At 38.3% G+C, this 19,381-nt stretch overlaps 1 protein-coding gene across 1 annotated transcript; it reads right to left on the bottom strand.

Moving 5' to 3' along the window:
- Window positions 1-5,085: 5,085 nt before the first annotated feature.
- Window positions 5,086-10,421, bottom strand: LOC128318144 (B-cell receptor CD22-like). The gene is made up of 6 exons (XM_053233513.1): window positions 10,115-10,421; window positions 8,102-8,374; window positions 7,645-8,004; window positions 5,978-6,253; window positions 5,248-5,496; window positions 5,086-5,090 (listed from the first exon to the last, which is right to left on the bottom strand). The coding sequence occupies exons 1-6, from the start codon at window positions 10,419-10,421 to the stop codon at window positions 5,086-5,088; spliced, it is 1,470 nt and encodes a 489-aa protein (XP_053089488.1).
- Between the last annotated feature and the right edge of the window lie 8,960 nt (window positions 10,422-19,381).

The raw sequence follows: 19,381 nt of genomic DNA, 5'->3' as shown, positions 1-19,381 counted from the left end.
AGCAGCAAAAACACACTGAATAATTGAATATATAATAGTATAGAATAAAATATAAGAGGTAGCAGCAAAAACACACTGAATATTTGAATATATAATAGTATAGAATAAAATCAAACACACGTGTGCAAAAACTATATACAAAATCAAACTACAAGCGTATATAATAGCTAGCAGCACAGAAAAAACACACTGAATAATCGAATATATAATAGTATAGAATAAAATATAAGAGGTAGCTGCAAAAAACACACTGAATAAATGCATATATGATGGCATGGAATAAAATCAAGTTAACAGGAATATTGGCAGTCGATGACTAGCTCTGTGAAACGCTCTATTCTCTCCTCGTCAGGTTTGATATCATCGTACATTCGGTAGATGCGCTCGTAGATCGATCCTCCTGATCTATACCCCAGCAAAAGAATCTCTGTTGCCGTCCTAATTTCACCGCCCTCGCACGTCTCGTAAAATCCGTAGCTGTCCATATATTTCTCAATGGCTTCAATGAACAGTGAGTTCCACAGCATCCGCACCACACCGTGAAAGCAGGTCTGATAGATGTCGCCAGGTGGGTCGAGCAAGCACGTGTGTTGTCTCTGGCTAGGATGACTGATCTGACAGCTGTTGCATTTGGCTTCGGCGTACATTGTCAGAGTCTTGTTGAGTAAATGAAGCACCGCTGATTCCAGACATTTGAAAAACACGATCCTCTTCAACCAGCATGAGAGCGGCGCGTCAGGGTCGTCGATGAACGTCCGCAATGGGTCATCCGATCCGCAGGGTGAGTTCTCGTTCGAAGGAGTGTCCTGAACCTTCATCCCCACAGGATCCTCACCAGCGTGCTCCGAGACGACGGTCTCCTCGTACCCCGAGATGACAGGTTCCTCGAAGCGAGGGGGTGAAAGCTGTTGCGAGAACTCAGGGGTCGGGGGAGGGGTCAGCGGCAAAGGAACGGCATAACTCTCCTCCGGAGATGAAGGATGGTCAGACATTCCATCTTCTTCTTCTTCTATCCCCCTCAACACGATCCGGGTAGGCCTGATTCTCTTGAGCACGCGTTCGCAACAATTTTCCATATTTCTCTCTCTCTCTTTCACTCTTCTCCTCTCTTGGTTGAGTCTTCTTTTATACCATAAAACGAAGTAGAGCCCGAGCCCTGCCTCCCACCCCTCGTAATACGATCCATGTTGAGGGCGAGTGTGCGCACGTGTTCAACAATGGCTCATTTTTTCATCGCTCAGAGCTTCATTCCACTCACGACAGCTGCGAAAGAGCGAAGTAATTTTATAGTCAATCTCACCCATCTTTTCCCTCCACGTTACAAGAGGCACATCCAACACGGTATGAAAAACACTGCAGTCCGAGCTGAAAAGATCCAGGACAAAGTACTCTCTGGGTTTTTTACATACCCCTTCTCTCTCCATGTTCTCCACACAGCAACTGGCCCTGTAGAACCAGCGCTCTGTGCCTGAGGCTCTAGTCATCCAGATAGCCATAAACCTAACTTTTCACTCTGAAACCACAGGGGTGCTGGGAAAAGTCTCCGGGAGAGAGGCCCTCCCGTTCCCTCTCCATTTTCCTTCATCCTCGTCAAAATTCTCAAGGACAACCTTCTGTAACACACCCCAGTCGTTAGAGGATAACGAGGCTAGACACGTCGAGACCCCCGGTCTCTCTCCACACTTCACCTGATAAAGCTGCAATTCCCCGGTTTTGTATCTAAACACATAACCCCATCGTCCACCCTGTCTGCAGAAATCCAGAGGCCATTCCTTGCACAACGAACCCGCCGGTGGTGCTTGAGTGCGGCGAAGATACGCGTTGGTTTTCCACGGGCTGTCTTTGTCAGAATCTTGAAAAATCTAAATAATAGTCTCACTGATAATAGAACACCCGTGATGGGCCATTAATCCTCTTTTCGCATATAACAGGGATACCATTTATGTTTCAAAAATAAATAAATAAAATATTAATAAAAGATCCGAAATCACACAATACACGGGGAAAAAAAAAAAGTTTAAGAGTGGAATGGCATGACACTAGCCACCTGAAATCTGACCTCGTGCGCTGGCAGGATAATCTGCACGGACCCCAGACCAGGGGGTGAGGGGGGTGAGAGAGAGAAAGGGGGTTGAAGCGCGTGAACGGACCCTCGCATGGAACACAGATGCACGTGAACGGACCCACAAAAATTAGGGAGGGGGATCGGGGCGGGAAAAACATCGGAAAAAACATCAGGAAAAACGAAGAATCTCATTGGTCGAAAGGGGGGCGGGACTTTCCGCCACGGTGCAGTCTGATTGGATAAAAAGGGGAGGGACTTCGTGACGTGGCGTGCTCTGATTGGATGATAGAACTGTCAAAATGCAGTTTGATGAAAAGTGTATAGTACTATCTCTCTCGTATGGGTAGCAAAATTTGCCTGTGCACCTTGCACATTACATGGATGAATTGTACTTTTCTCCTATTCCATGCGAAACAAATACAAGTAAAAACATACTGTTTTTGATCAATCACAAATTTTAAACGTATTTTTTGTTATTTTTTAGAGTTTCAGTTAAAGTGTAATGATTACTAAATAAGTTCAAGTTGAATTAGGGATTAAACGGTTTGAAAGTATTTGTGGAACAGTATTTTAAAAACTACCAGTATCTTCTTTCTTTCTTTGTTTCTTTCTTTCTTTCTTGCTTTCTTGCCTTTGCCCAAATATCTGCTTGCTACATGAAGGCCAGGTGATAATTTTCTGGAATGTGGGGCTATTAGCAGGGCAATAATAGGGCACAATAAGCTAGTCAGACAGCATTGTGTGAATTCTGTGGAATGTGTGAATTCTGTGGAATGTGTGAACTGCATTGACATTGTTTGCCCTGGAAAATAATTAGTGTTTTTTCATTTCAGAATGCCACCAGCCAGGAAAGACCATCTTGTATACAATGTTTATGATATCATTGATGCTATACAGAATGGCAACAGTGACTTTGAGATGGACTCTGGGTCAAGTGATGAAGAGGAATGTGAAGATTCCTATATACAAGATAAGGAAGATAAAAACATGTATGGACATTTTCCTGTTAAAACGAAAAGAGGACGCTGCAGACACTGTACTACAGGCTACACTAACACACTTTGCTCCAAGTGCAATGTCTGCCTCTGCTTCTCAGAGGATAAGAACTGTTTTTGGGACTATCACAACTGAAGATGCCTGTGAACAGAGCTACATAATGTAAATGTCAATTGTCAACGATGTTCAATTCAGTTCATCAGCTTTTGTAAATACAGCGTAAGCATATTTTTTATAATAAATTTTTTTAGAAAATTATGAATTGTCTGATTATCATTATTTTATGATTATTTATGTATACACATATCTGCCACTGTTTTGGGTCAACATAGGCAGTACACCCTGCAAATAAACCCATCTAAAGTTTTCTCCATTTATTCAGACAATAAGTCAAATCACTGAAATTCTGCTACCCCAAAAGCCCAACGTTGCAATATTACAACATGTCCATAAAAACTTACTAAAATGTTGAAAATGTAAAAGCTAATTTATTTCTGCATTGGAGGCCTCCTACTACAACATTTAAGGGGTGAAAAAAAATTCACTATTTTTTTCTATATTTGGATCTTTCAGGGTTAACAGAGGTCCAGCAACTGACAGAGTAAAGTATCATTCTGTATTTTCTGGATTTAAAGCAACCATTTTGCACAGATTCCTGTGCTTGCTTAAACCTCATTACAGTTAGATGAAATGTTTTGAGGTTTTAATGTGCAGGTCACCATGTTGGGATTAAACTCACTCCAATAGCAGACACATGTCAGATGTTATTTTGCAGAAGCACAGCTCAACCCTGACCAATAAATATTTTTAAGAATATTTGTTCATTTTTACTCTGTTTTGCCTTAGCAGCATGTAAGCTTTATTAGAAACTACACACATGGTAACTTTCTCTTCATGAGGGGTTTTGCAGGCTTTAGCTAAACAAATCCTGTCAGAACAACGAGGGTGTCTATAAGATGCTGAGCAAATAACAGCATGACATTAAAATGGCAAATCAGTATCATTTTAAAAACCCCACAAAGCCCTAAAGAACAAGAAATTATGAAATTATTTTTACATTAAACACATTGTCTTTTTGTTAGATGAACTTTGCTCACTCCTCTATGACTGCATTCTCAATTCTCTCTTCATCAGTGTGAGCTGTTAAAGAAATTAAAAAGTCATTTGTTTCATTTCAAAGTTTATTCCAGGTGTTTATGGCAGAAAAGCAACCAACCTGCATTTGATCTCATCCTAAACACAGTTTAAACAGTCTTTGTTTTATTGCTTATGAATGACAGTGAAGTGACAAGTGACAGAGCTTCAGGAAAAGATGTGTTAGAAAATGAACATCATTCATTCAATCATCTTCAGTAACCGCAAAATGTAGGTCAGAGATTCTTTATCAATTATTACAAACAATTTATTAACATGTCCTTTTGTGTTATTAAAATGCTACCTCTTCCTTTTAAAACCTAAATTATACAGATTATCTAATGCCTGTTACTATGATGGATAAGTCAGCTCATCTGCTTATGAAATACACTTCTGCACTATTTTTAGTATTTTTACTTAATAATGTACATTATTAGTTAAAATGTAACTCCACTTGAAGCGTCTGTCACATATAAATTCACCCTCAGACCTCAGCAGAAACAGATGTTGTGTTTTACATCATATTACACTTACATTTAAATCTTACTGTAAGTACATTTTAGAACAAGTGCTTTAACATTCAGGTGTGGATTTTTGTTTTTAAAATGAGAATAATGAGTCAAATTTTCCTAAGGTGAAAATGTTTTTCTTGCATTAAGTAAAGTTATTGTGCTCATTATATGAAACATACTGAAAGAGTTCTTACCTCGAGCTCTGTAACATTTGATCAGCAGAATGATGGTCACCAGCAGATACGGAGAGGCCGTCACTACACTACTGATCAGCATGAGCACTGAGAATGGAGCTTCTACACATGATGGACCTGACGCAGAATAAAATAATTATTATAATAACACATTATTAATGATGAAGTGTTTGTAAGTTTTAGCTCAATCTATGTACAAATAAATTAATTTACACTTGTGTGCACATGCATAACCTAGCATATTGTACACAGAGTTACATAAACTAAGGAATTTAGCTTATATTATGTAAAGCTAGTGAGTTCAAGACACATTTATATTTAAATGAATATTTAAATGATTTCTCACATATGACTGAGAGCCAGCTTTTCAGTGACTCTCCTCTCTCTGGGTGTTTACAGTGGTAGAAACCTTCATCTGACTTTGAAACGTTATAGAGGATCATCTCTCCTGTAGTCTGTGTCTGGAGAACTGATCCATCTTTATAGAAATCAGCTCGGAGGTTTGAGGGCTTTGTGTTGCGATATAAACAGTGTAGAGTCAGAGGATGTCCCTCAGACACAGGATGGACAGGACTCTCCAGGATCACATCACCATCTAGAACACAGAAAATCACAAACAAGGAAATCCACACACTATGATGTGTGTGTAGATAATATAAATAAAAGTTCTCTAATTTATCTGTATATAACTTAAAATCCTCTAAATCTGTGGAGTCTGCAGGTATTTAATTCAAGCCTGCAGAAAACTGCCTACACTAGCTCATGAGAAAAAAAAATTCAACTGAATTATGGAAGCAGCAGCACAGATAAATATGAATATCGAAAATTGATTTGATTCCTTGCTCATTTACTGGTACTAATAAAACTAATATATACTAATACTAGTAGCTACTAACACTACTAGCATACATGTATCCATACTCAGAATTATAGAAATTACAGGTATTGTACTGAGATAAAAATGTTGTTGTTGTCTTCCTGAATGATTTTCCCCATTTACAAACTCAGTTCTGAATATTCAATAATAAATCATTTCCCTTTTCCTTTAACAATAAACACACTACATGAAGACTCACCATGCACTGTGATGTTGACAGGATTACTGTTTTCTCCAGATTCAGACTCACACCAGTAAACTCCAGTGTGTGATGTGGAGAGGAAGCTGATTTTACATGTAGATTCTGTAACTGATCCCCACCGTGAACAATCTAACACTCCCTCACTGTGTGTGTATCGTCTCACTGTCCATCCAGTAGAGTTTCTCTGGTCCTCACAGCTCAGTGAGAGAGAGTCTTTAGTAAAGTGTTGAGTTCTGCTGGGATTGATGATCAGAGAGACTGGAGGAGATTCACCTTAAACACAGAAAAGAGACATTTAAATAAAAAAAAAAAATGAACAGGAATCATGTAATATAATGTGATAGAACCCAAGTAAATTGCTGTAACTTGTACAAGATTGAGGAGACTAATGAGCCAATGTACTGCATTATGTTTTATTTTATGCTAAAATATATTTACAAGCATTTTGTTTCCAGAATTTACAGTATATTACTGGAAACATAGAAGAATAATAACAGGAATTATCTGTAAAGCTATTAGAATAGTTTACAGTAAATATGTTTATAGTTATTTCCTGCCATTTGCTATTTGCTCCCAGTAAATTACTGTAAATATTACAGTAAATGTTTTACAGTGAGGAACAGGTGCACGCAATCAGGGAATCACATCAGCGGGGGACATTATGCCTCCTCACCACCAGATGTCACTGTCGCCTGAGTATTAGTCTAGCTCTATCACACCACCTCCAGGTCACTTCCTCATTGTAGAGTATATTAGGCCAGCACATGGTCTTATACATGATGTAAAGTCTTGCCAGTTCCAGGGTTTGTGCAAGATCAAATGTTTAGTTTGTGATTGTCATATTAAAATATTAAGTTTACAAATTTCCCCTTATAGCTGATCTGCTATTCTCCTACATATTTTGGTGGAGAATACAACAGCTTAACCTAAACAGCTAATTTCCTTACATATTGGTGGAGAATACATCAGCTTAATCTAATTGAGCTAAATTTTCCCTACACCATTGCCCTGTTTAGACTCTTTGCCTTGTCTTTTGATTAGTCTTTTGGATTTGTCCTCTGGTTTCTTGTACAGTGCTTCAGTGTGTTTGACTCTTGCCTGCTTTACACCTCTGTTATCTGCATTGTGTTTACTAACAGTGTAACATAATGACATCATCTGTACCTGCATCTGTTTTTAGCCCTAAATAGCCATATCTGTATCTGTATTTCGATTTAAACCTAATGTGGGCATGTTCTTCCCTTTTTGGAATGCTTTTTTTTTAAAAAAAAAAAAATGTGAATAGAGCACCTCTTATTCGTATCTGTATCTGTTAAGAACACATTTTCTGTTCACTCTGAATAATGTATGTGTACTTAGTTACACCCCTAATGTTTACCTGCTCTACCATTCTGGCTTTTAAATTAAAATAAAATCCTCCTGCACATAGATCCTCAACCATCTCCTGAGTCCTGTATGTTACCCAGAAAAATTACCCAATATCAAGGGACAGAGACATCACAAAATACAGAGGAACACAAGGGAAGTCGTGACAATAAGCCTCTACCCGCACTTAGGGCTCTTAAACTGCCTTATACATATTAATAAATAAACTTTGCATAAATCTGATCTTACATTCACACTTTTGTATTCTACACTTCAACACAACAGTTAATTTTCCTCACCAGTGATCCATAGTGGCTGTGGATTGCTGTACTGTGTGTGAACGGCTGGTTCTCCTCTCTCTCCTCTGCACATATAAACTCCTGTGTGATTCAGAGCAGCAGGACTGAGAGTGTAGGAGCCTCCAGATCCTCTGCTGCTGTCTGAGAGGAGCTCCACATACATGCTATAGCCACGATTATTTTTTATTTGAGTTAAGCCGTCTCTGTAGGGAACAGTTGTGTACCAGCTGAATGTCCAGTCTGTAGAGGAGTCTGTAACCTCACAGCTTAGAGTCACTGAGTCTCCTTCAGTCAGCCAGCTCTGTGGAGATACACTCAGTACTGCCCGTGGTCTCTCTGTTACACAGGAAATACAAAATGCTTCATTTGTAGATTTATTTAATACACAATAAGACATTTTTCATGAATGTCTAATTGCACATTTTCATGTCGCCCAAAAAAAACATCACACACTCACCTGATACAGTCAGTGTAATAGCATCACTGAAGTGTGAGGAGTGTGAGCCTCTTCTCTCTGCTGCTCTACAGGTGTATTTACCTGTGTGGGTCACTTCAACACCACTGATCCTGTACACCTGTTCACTACTGACACGACTGTGTGAAGCATCTTTATACCAGCTGTACTGCCAGCTAGAGACACTTTCATCCTGTATGTCACATCTCAGAGTGACGGCGTCTCCACTGAACACCTGTTTTTCAGGATTTATGGATGCCACTGGTTTAGGTCTTGCTGTAGAAAAATAATAGAGCATCTAATCTGTCATGATCAATTCAACATCATGTGTATATAATAATAATATAGGAATAGTGAAACAGTGAATGCAACAGTTTGCTTTCATAAACTCTGTCAGTTAATTTACAAATAAACAGTTTCTTTTAATTAATAAACTGTGAGATCTGTTAATATTAACTCTGAAATGTTTGGTTTTAACATAAACACCACATCTAGATCCAATTAAACTGTACAGGATGGTGTAGTCTGTAATCTTTATGGGACTGATGATCATCATTGCACTTCTACATTTGTGATTCTGTCACTGGTACGAGCAAGCAGAACAGCGTTGTGGGAAAAAAAAAAAACATTTTTACAGTTTTACACAGCCCTATTTAACTACAAAAAAACAACAAAAGTGTGAGTAATAGTTACAAATACTAGTTATATTTTCTAGTCATGTTTATAAATACAATTTTTCTCACAAAAACCCAGTCTTCATTAGTAAAACAGTTTCAGTGTGACTCACACCCACAATAATTTGTACAAATTTTCAAAGGTTAACTGAAATGAAAAATTATAATTAAGATTACAGCATGTGGCAGGTTTTGTGTACTATTTTATATTTTTAATTACAGTAAATTTGTGGGTCCCAAAGGACTAGTGGTTAGGCCACAGCGCTCTCACTGCTGTAATTGCTTATTCTCTCAAGCCGGGATAAAACTGGGGAGGGTCACGAAGGGCTTCCAGCATAAAAACTGTCTCAGATCAAATACGCAGACCAATGATCCACTGTGGCGACCCCTAACGGGAGCAGCCGAAAGAGGAACAACAAAATTTACAGTAAATTTGTGCTTAAGCCTTAACAGCCTAAAGACAAACAACAGTTTGTCTTTAGTTACACATATGTAGCCATGTTATAATTATTTACAAGGAATTTCCATATATAATATTTGTAACTATTTATTATTATATTCAATATAGTATGTTGTGTTTAGACTGTAAGGAAGTGAAGATAATTTCTTACATTGATCATACACTGGAGACTTCTGGTTTCAGACGTACTATATACTGTGTATTTTTTCCTTCTTTTAACAAAGTTTAAGTAAGTAATAAACACTCTGTCTCACACTGTTATAGAAAAATACTGAGTGATGTGGTGGTGTTATGGAGCCGAGTTACTGTTTGCACCCTGAAGTACAGATTGTTTTCCTATAACAGCGTGTCATCATGTGTTTCAATGCTTTTAAACCATAGCAATTTCCCAATGATTACAATTTTTAATTTATTAATGAAGTACACATTATAGTCCATTTATAGTTACATTTATTGTTGTGGAATGTCTGCAAAACAAGTTAGTTCCTGTTCTCACTTACATTATAGCAGCTATAAACAGTCATTTCCTCACCAGCCTCGCATTTTTCTCACTTTTTTAATGAATGAAGAAAAAAAAACACAGCTTGTCATGTTACAGGGAAACAGCAAATCATAAACTCCTCTGTCCTGAAGACTTTTCCATGTTGGAAGACTCTTTTTTTTTTTTTTTTTTTTTTTTTTTTTGTTAAATAACATGTTTTTAAACTTTTGCGTTGGATCTCAGCAGCCACATATGACAAATACTTTTAAAAGATATGTATTTCAAGTTTATATTGAACATTTTGGAATAACAAGGAATTAAGCAATAAGTAATTAAGCAACATTTTTTCTTACTCCTTCTAACAAAACTGTGGTGAAAAGGGGAAAAAAATCATGACATACCTCTCACTGTAATCTTGACAGGATCACTGAGATCTGTGCAGTAGTCATAGTATTTGTACTGTGGGTTGTTGTAGTTTCTCCTGCATGCCTGACACCGGTACACTGTTTCTCCTGCATTATCGACTGTCACTTTAAGTGTGTGTGCTTGTTCACTGTTCAGAAGCTGTAACTGCGGATTATTTTTGTAGAAGAAAAACTCCCATCCAGTCGACTGCTGCAGCTCACAGCTCAGAGTGATGGTGTCTCCAGTGTAGACGGAGCTCTGAGGATTCACTCTCACAGTCGGTGTGGGTTTTGCTGTTGGCATGAAATGATGAAGGTGTCAGAGCTGCTTTTCACTTTACAGTATAAGCAGTAGATTCACTGTGCTTTAACATATGCTTTGTGTCTAAACCAAACATTTATATTTAACATTTGATACAAGATGTTATAATTGTATGTTTTCTTACACGGCTGCTATTCAGTATATTTTCAGTGTAACAAAATTCATGATTGGATTGAAGTGTAAAACTCTGTATTTGATGATTTTAGACTGTTATTTCATGGATCCTGCACAAATCCTGCACCATCATCTGAGCATATCTGAATTTTCTTAAAAATTAGCAGATGCATGAGTTTCTATAGTAAAGCCATGACTGAGGACTTTTTTCTAAAATATCTACAGGCATTCTGTAGCTAAACATAATCATCTAGCTGAGGAACATTAATTATCATTTTAAATTCAGTCCAACCATGAAAGTAGGATCAGGCTAGCTTTTTAGTGAAGAAGAAATTTGTTTTGTATGCATGTCTATATAAGTACTTGAAATTATTTGTTCCAATCTGATGTTTGTCTTTAAAAAAAAAGAATATCATGTAAGAAATATGTATTTTACTGAATATATGTGAGGCAGACTGGAAAAATTCAATAGACGTTGCTACAGTTGGATTCTGCTAACATCCAAATGTGATGAAAAGCTAAGTGTGTTTTTCTAAGGATCTGTCGATGATGCTGATAATCAAAATCTCTCAAAATTACAGAATGCTCAGATAAAACAAATAATTCCAATGCCTCAAATGATCTTCTACTAATCAGATAATGGCAGAGCCAACACAAGGTGAGATTTACTGCCTTCTTTCTTAATGTTCACTGTGTACTATTAATCAGACTGACTCACCACAATTCTACTGCAAACTTAATATAAAACCCAAATGCTACTGCAAAACACATGATGATGATTCCTGTGAAAGAAATTGGTGTCTACTAGACAGGGAAGTGAAAGTCAACATTAAACAAACAGAGACTCAGTTACTGACAGCTCACAATCTGAACACTAAAAAATAATGTTATCATATTAAATAAGAAATAAACACCCACAGACTCACCTGATACAGTCAGTGTAACAGCATCACTGACCTCTGAGCTCTGAGAGTCATTCCCTAAGTGTACACTACTAATATAATTTTTTAGACTGAGTGCATGTGTTTGTTACTTGTTGATACTGATATGTGTAACCTACTTACTAGTAAGAAATCAGGGGCATCATGGAACATTTTATTTAGCACTATTTATGTCAGTTGTTCCCATGTGCTGCTGTCATTAAACTTGTGCAGTTTTATAATTAATAGTTTAAGGCATTTAAGCAGAGTAAAACTATTTATTCACATCTAAACTTTTGTTGGTCATCCTTTTCCTATATTATAACACTATTTATCTTAAGTGAAAGTAGTTCTTGTAAAAAGAGAAACAGTAAATGAAGAGCCACACAGTGTGGGTGAATTTACCAAGAGCACAAAGTGAATCTACACATGAGATGGTACGAGAACAAAGAATGAAAATAACTGAGTTAATGTTGCATTCTTTGTTTAGAGCAATAAAAACTGCATTAATAAACTAGGAAAAAAATTTGACAAATTGTGCACAAACTTCTCAGCCCCAAAACAAACCAAATATGCACACAATATACAGGATAAATTATATATAAATCACCTTGAGCATGGGCCACTGGTATAAGTGAAATCAGCACTAAAAAGGAAACAGAAACAGAACATGACATAAATATGAGAAAATATTCAGTGTATTAATGAAAACAGCACATTTTAGACACAACAAACCCACAAGATTAAATCTTATTCAGGAACTTTAAACTACCTTCTGTAAGTAATACATTTCAAGCTCTCTTAATAATAATAATAATAATAAATAAAAACTACAGTAACTTATACAAAGATCACTATTCTGCTCATTAAGGTGTTTGTTTCACTTTACTGCACAAAGCAACTGTCATGGAATTGAAGTCTAATATGTTCTTTTAAAAAACAGGAAGCTTCCAAAAGTCAGGTAACCAGAACAGCAAACACAGAAACAGAAGGCTTGGTAAAGTCAGAGGCACTAAACAAACTGAGCATTTACTTCACAGTGTCTTTGTGGGTGAGAGATAGAGAGAGAGAGAGAGAGAGAGAGAGAGAGAGAGCGTGTGTGCGTGTGTGATGATGAACAGGTGCGTGTAATCAAAGTGACGGGGAGCAGGTTAGCAGTAGTGGATTCTGGGGCGTGTAGTCAGGGGCGGCCATGATTTTACGCCAAGGTCTGTTCAGGGAAGTGGAGCTTGTGGACTGATTTAACCAAATGTGCAGCAGATATGGAAGTGTGATAATCTTAGCTCTGGGACATAAAACCAACGGACTGTCCCACTGTGGTGTTCTTACAGAAAGAGTGAACATATGTAACTTATATTTTATTGCGATTTTCATGCATGATTTTCTGCAGTGTGGAAAGAGGGGGCAGAGAAGTGTAACCAGACGAGTGGTAGCCTGCGTTTGAAAAGTGAAACTGCAATGACTTTGACTCCCTCTACTGGTAAGTGCAGTACATTTTTAATCCTAACCTTATCCACATTGTAAAATATTTAAACAGAACTGTTTAAATACCTCTTATCATCTTTCAGTCTGCTCATGTACACTGAGAACAGTCTGTACACATCTGTTTTATTTTGTTGAAGTTAAAGGATATAAAGTTTCCAGCATTATAATGCACAATATCACAAAGCACAAGTCATCTCAAACTCGTCCCATGAATAAGACGATGAGTTCAGTGTATAGTACTTGAAATTGTGGACTACAACATTAATGATACTCTGTGTGCATGTTTCCTTTTCGGTCACTGACCACCATCATTACTATAGATAACCAGAAATGTACATTAATGCAGATATTTAACCTGCAGCTGTCTTTTTGTGAACCATGCATTTGAGTTATTAGCATATTAAAATATCTGGATATCAAAAGCATTGAAAATAATGTAAACAGGATAATATTTGCAGGGGCAAATTATTGCATAATTAATCTCTACTGAGGTATTCACTTCATTTTGGAAGAGAGCGTGCTGCATGATCCCTCATGATGCACAACTAATTATAAGTTTAACTAATTTTCAAGCAAAAGTTTGTGCTGCTGAAGAGTAAGCACCTTTGGGATGGGGTAGAATGGGAAATCAAAGCATGAAGGTTCAGCTGAAAAAATCTGCTGCAATTAAATGAGGCAATCATGTGAGCATGGACCAGAGTGTCAAAGGATTTTTTACAACAACTTTGGTAAGGGAGTGGGGGTGTGGTGCATGGTATAGTAATATTATAGTAATAGTATAATATGCCCAGTAATAGTAAAGTAAGAAGAGTGACATGTCGTCATATCCAGTAATAAACAGTAGTGTTCCTGTTGTGACTTTGAACATTGTAAGAAGAGTGCTCCAGAAATGTTGATATGTTCAGAGGTCTTATCACTCTGAATAATCATTTTGTCTCCAACTGGCCCTGCTGTGGAGACTCTGGCTTCAAATGGTGATTTTTCAACTTGGCCAACTTTTGGCTTTAAAAGAGCTCAGTGAGTGTCAGTGGAGTTAAATTTGTCCACCATATCAACAGTTAAAAATGTAAAAGTTAAGTACTGCTTTCACATGTCCAAATTCACACCTCCTCCCCTTCTTCACTGCTGAATTTGCACTACTTTAAAATAGAAAATAAACCAAATCCGCGACCTGGTCTCTGCTCTCAGGCCTCTAACACTGTCACTGCTCTGTGTGTGTACAGGACTAATGAGAAGTGTTTGTTTCTGTACAGTTATTGGTATTTTTTTTAACACAGATAGGTAAGTAATGATTAGTCATTATTTTTAAATAAGTGCTGTGCATTTGTTTGGTATTAGTGTGTATTAGAGTGAACTTGCTGTACTGAGATGTTTCTCTGCGCAGATCATAATAGTAACAAAAATGGAAATGTAGGTTATTAGCCCTGTTCTCAGCGTAGTTTATGTTAACAAGGTTTTGTTAAAAGTACAAACAATGTCCTAAGCTCATCACTCAGGACATTCAGACTGCAGATGAACAACTTTATACCCCACCACTCACTCTAATGAAGACACAAAGAGAACATTTACTCACAGAGCATCACAGGGAGTGGACTCAGCTCCATCCTGTCTCTCGAATGACTGACTGACTGACAGAGCAGAGGTGTGTGTTAAAGCCTTACCACTTCCTGTGTTCTAACAGAGAGAGAGAGAGAGAGAGACAGAGAGGGAGGATGTATGTATATGTCAGTTTTCAGTGGACACAGATGTGGTCCCTCCTGTTCCCTTATTTTTTCTCATTAAGACTGTTTTAAGACTCACACTATAAAACCTAAAATGTTTCACTTTATTAGGATTAAAATAATTTGTATTAAAGAATAACACATTGAGTAACAGAGCTGCAAATAGGCAAAATATCTAAATGTACATTATATTTTCACTGTCAACTTTATTAGGAAAACCTGTACACCTGCTCATTCATGCAATTATCTAATCAGCCAATCATGTGGCAGCAGCACAATTCATAACCTCATGCAGTAACTCGTATTTCAGAGATCTCCTGGGATTTTCACACACACCAGTCTATATAGATTACACAAACAAAAAGACAGAAAGAAACAGCTTGTTGATGCGAGAGGTCAGAGGAGAATGGCCAGACTGGTTGGAGCTGACAGGAAGGCTGCAGTAACTCAACATGTGGTGGCCAGTGATTGAAAAGCGAAAGTAAAATGCCTTTGACTCCCTCTAGTGGTAACTGCAGTATAATTTTAATCCTGACCTCATCCACACTGTAATAGATTTAAACAGAACTGATTAAAATATATCTTATCACCGTTCAGTCTGCTCATGTACATTGTGAATAGTTGAAGCAGCAGTTGTTTAGTCGTTCATTTTCTATAAAAAGAAAAAAATAATAATTTTATTAAAAGGTCTGTACATTCTCACTGTGAGTAACATTTAGTTGGTCCATTTTGTCATTTAGAAGTGGTTCCACTCCCCCTTTTCTCTCCTCTGAAGGTACAGTCCTGTTCACCTGAATCCAGGATCGTGAAGGAGGAACAAGAGAATTTCCTAAGAAATTTCTTTAAAAATATATATAACACATTATAAAACCTGAAATATATCAGGCAATTTGTTTTAAACTTTTTTTAAAACATGTTCTAACTAACAGCGTCATTTGTTGACTTATTTTATTTATTTATTTTTTGCCGAATGGCGTGCAGGCTAAAGTAGTTATCTTACACCTGCACTGTGATGTTAATGGTTCAGTATTAGCTTGTGTTTAGATTTATTTGCTTTGATCTATTCACTTTAGTCATACAGAAGTTGTTCCCCTCCCCCGTTTCTCTCCTTTTTGATACAGTCCTGTCCACCTGAAGTCAGGACCATGAAGGAGAAATTTCCTAAATAATTCACTGTAATATTTTATACCGATGATTCATTGTAGTATAATATTTAAACTTTTGTAACATGGCAGTTCTAACGAATATTGTTATTTGTTTACTTTGTTAACTAACTTAACTAAAAGTACAAGGTAATGTCGTTATCTTACACCTGCACTGTGATGTTAATGGTTCAGTATTCGCTTTTGTTAGCGGCTGTCATGCGACAGAGTCTTAGGCAGATCCAAGTGCAGGTTAGTGTTTTATTTAAAAGACACTAGCAAACACTTCCAAAATGTGAAAAAAAAAGCAGGCAGAAAGTCAAGGGATTAGCAAACCTCACAACGTGCACAAATCCAAAATCCAAAAAATAGCAACAAAGCAAGATCAAAAACCAGAAAAGCAAAATACAATATACAAGTCTTGGTAAGCCAGGTTAGGGCACACTGAGCATTACTTCACAACTGCCTGAATGTCCGAAGTTTGTTTATGTAGATGCAGGTGTCATAGGAAACAGGTGTGCATGATTAGAACAGGTGACTGTGAATGTGTTGGTGGAGTATTGTGCTGTGGATTGTAGTTCATGTTTGTAGGCTGCAGTGTGTTCTGGGAAGTGGAGCTTGATTCCAGCAATGATGTGAACCCTCCCTCCACAAGAGCTCACTCTGGAAGCCAACCTCTTTCTAGGCCTACCTCTTGGGTGTGGACCTGGTTGCTCGGGATGCTTGGTGAGGAATTTTTGGCAGATCAGGGGTCAAGAACATTCTGTGCCAGAATGCAGCATTGCTTGTCTGATCCGTAGGCCTCCCACTCGATGAGGTACTCCAACTTCCCATCTTTGCGCCATGAGTTCAAGCATATCCATTAAGACACCGTTTATGAGGCACTGGAAGACCGAGGGGGCGCAATCGAGCCCATATGGCACGAGCCAGTACACGAAGTGGCCAGAGGTGGTGCTAAAGACCATCTTCCACTCACTGCCCTCTCTGGTGCAACCGAGGTTGTAGGCACTGCGCAAATCAAGCTTGATGAATATCTTAGCTGAATGAAGTTGTTCCAAGGCAGATGGGACAAGAGAGAGGAGATATTGATATTGATATTGATCTGGTGGAGTCCATGATAATCAATGCATGGCCTCATCTGTTCTTCTCCACTAACAAGAATGCTGCAGATGCAAGAGAGGTGGAGAGACAAATGTACCCCTGTTGTAATGCCTCTTGGACATAATCCTCCATTGCCTGTTGTTCAGCTAAGGAGAGGGGATAGAGGGGATAGAACCGATTGTACTGTGGAATGGTGCCTGGTAGGAGCTCTATGGAACAGTCACAGGGTCTGTGTGGGGGGTAAGCCACTAGCTTTAGCTTTCCTTGCTCTGTTTCTCACACTCTGTGGTGCTTAAGCTGGGCTGACCCAGCTGCATAGGCTCAGAGCAGTCAGTTTCAGGATCTGGACTCACTTATGCACATGGCGATTGCAGATGAGTTGATCCGGATGGATATGTAAATCAATGAGGGAATTGGAGGACATCTTGTGATCTCGGCAGGCCAGTTCTGTGAGCACTTCCTGGTTTAAGCCTTGGCGGAAGGCGGCTTTGAGTGCCGGTTCCTTCCATCCTCTTCATGCTGTGAGTGGAGTCTCTGGCTTCAAATGGTAATTTTCAACTTGGTCAACTTTTGGCTTTAAAAGAGCTCAGTGAGTGTCAGTGGAGTTAAATTTGTCCACCATATCAACAGTTAAAAAGTTAAGTGTTAGTTACTGCTTTCACACATTGACCTTCACACCTCCTCCCCTTCTTCACAGCTGAATTTGCACCACTACCTTAAAATAGAAAATAAACCACATCCGCGACCTGGTCTCTGCTCTCAGGCCTCTAACACTGTCACTGCTCTGTGTGTGTACAGGACTAATGAGAAGTGTTTGTTTCTGCACAGTTATTGGTCTTATTTTTAACACAGATAGGTAAAGAATGATTAGCGATTATTTAAAAAAAAGAAGTACTGTGCATTAGTTTGGTATTAGAGTGTATTAGAGTGAACTTGCTGTACTGAGATGTTTCCCTGCACAGATCATAATAGTAACAAAAATGGAAATGTAGGTTATAAGGCATTTTCTCAGTAAGTTTAGTTAATGATAACATGGTTTTGTTAAAACCTTTCTGTGCTCAGGAAAGACCACCAGAGTCTGAACACATCAGCTAAAGACATTTCAGTTAGTCACAACCATGACTTCCATTGGTGAAAGTACAAACACCATCCAGTCATTTTCTTTTAGCAGATCAAATGATCATGAGCAGCAGCTGACAGCAGGACACAGAAGATCAGGTACAGATTCCAACAATACAGACTTTTTCACATTTACAGCATTTGGCAGACGCCCTTATCCAGAGCAACTTACATTTAACTCATTTATACAACTGAGCAGTTGAGGGTTAAGGGCCTTGCTCAAGAACCCAGCAGTGGCAGCTTGGCAGTGCTGGAACTCATGACCTTCTGATCAGTAGTGCAACGTCATAACCACTGAGCTACCACTGAGCTACCACAGTTACTGAGAGTAGTTGCACATCAAACTAAACCCTTCTCATAACAGATATGGATACACTGATCCACCTGAGCAGTCATGCTGAAGTACACACAATGTCCTAATCACACAATAAACTCATCACTCAGGACATTCAGACTGCAGATGAACAACTTTATACCCCACCACTCATTCTAATGAAGACACAAAGAGAACATTTACTCACAGAGCATCACAGGGAGTGGACTCAGCTCCATCCTGTCTCTCTAATGACTGACTGACTGACAGAGAAGAGTTGTGTGTTAAAACCTTACCACTTCCTGTGTTTTATCATGGGGGGGGGGGGGGTGTTTGTGGCATGGGTGCATGCATGCTTCTATTTTAGTGATCGCAGACACAGCAACTTCCTGTGTTCTGACAGACAGAGAGAGGGAGAGAGAGAGAGAGAATGTAAATATATCTCACTATTACATTTTAGTTGACACAGATGTGGTCGCTCCTGTTCCCTTTTTTTCACATTAAGACTGTTTTAAGACTCGCACTGTAAAACCTATAATGTTTCACATTACTAGGATTAAAATAATTTGTATTAAAGAATAACACACTGAGTAACAGGGCTGCAAATAGGCAAAATATCTATTTGTCCATTATATTCTCACTGTCCACTTTATTAGGAACACCTATGCACCTGCTCATTCATGCAATTATCCAATCAGCCAATTATGTGGCAGCAGCACAATTCATAACCTCATGCACTAACTTGAATTTCAGAGATCTCCTGGGATTTTCACACACAACAGTCTATATAGATTACACAAACAAAAAGACAGAAAGAAACAGCTTGTTGATGAGAGAGGTCAGAGGAGAATGGCCAGACTGGTTGGAGCTGACAGGAAGGCTGCAGTAACTCAACATGTGGTGGCCAGTGATTGAAAAGTGAAACTAAAATGCCTTTGACTCCCTCTAGTGGTAACTGCAGTATAATTTTAATCCTGACCTCATCCACACTGTAATAGATTTAAACAGAACTGATTAAAATATATCT

The sequence above is a fragment of the Pangasianodon hypophthalmus genome, chromosome 4 (genome assembly GCF_027358585.1).
Source record: "Pangasianodon hypophthalmus isolate fPanHyp1 chromosome 4, fPanHyp1.pri, whole genome shotgun sequence".
Lineage (NCBI taxonomy): Eukaryota > Metazoa > Chordata > Actinopteri > Siluriformes > Pangasiidae > Pangasianodon > Pangasianodon hypophthalmus.
The sequence above is the reverse complement of the archived record's forward strand: the minus strand, read 5'-3'. Positions and strand labels throughout refer to the sequence as shown.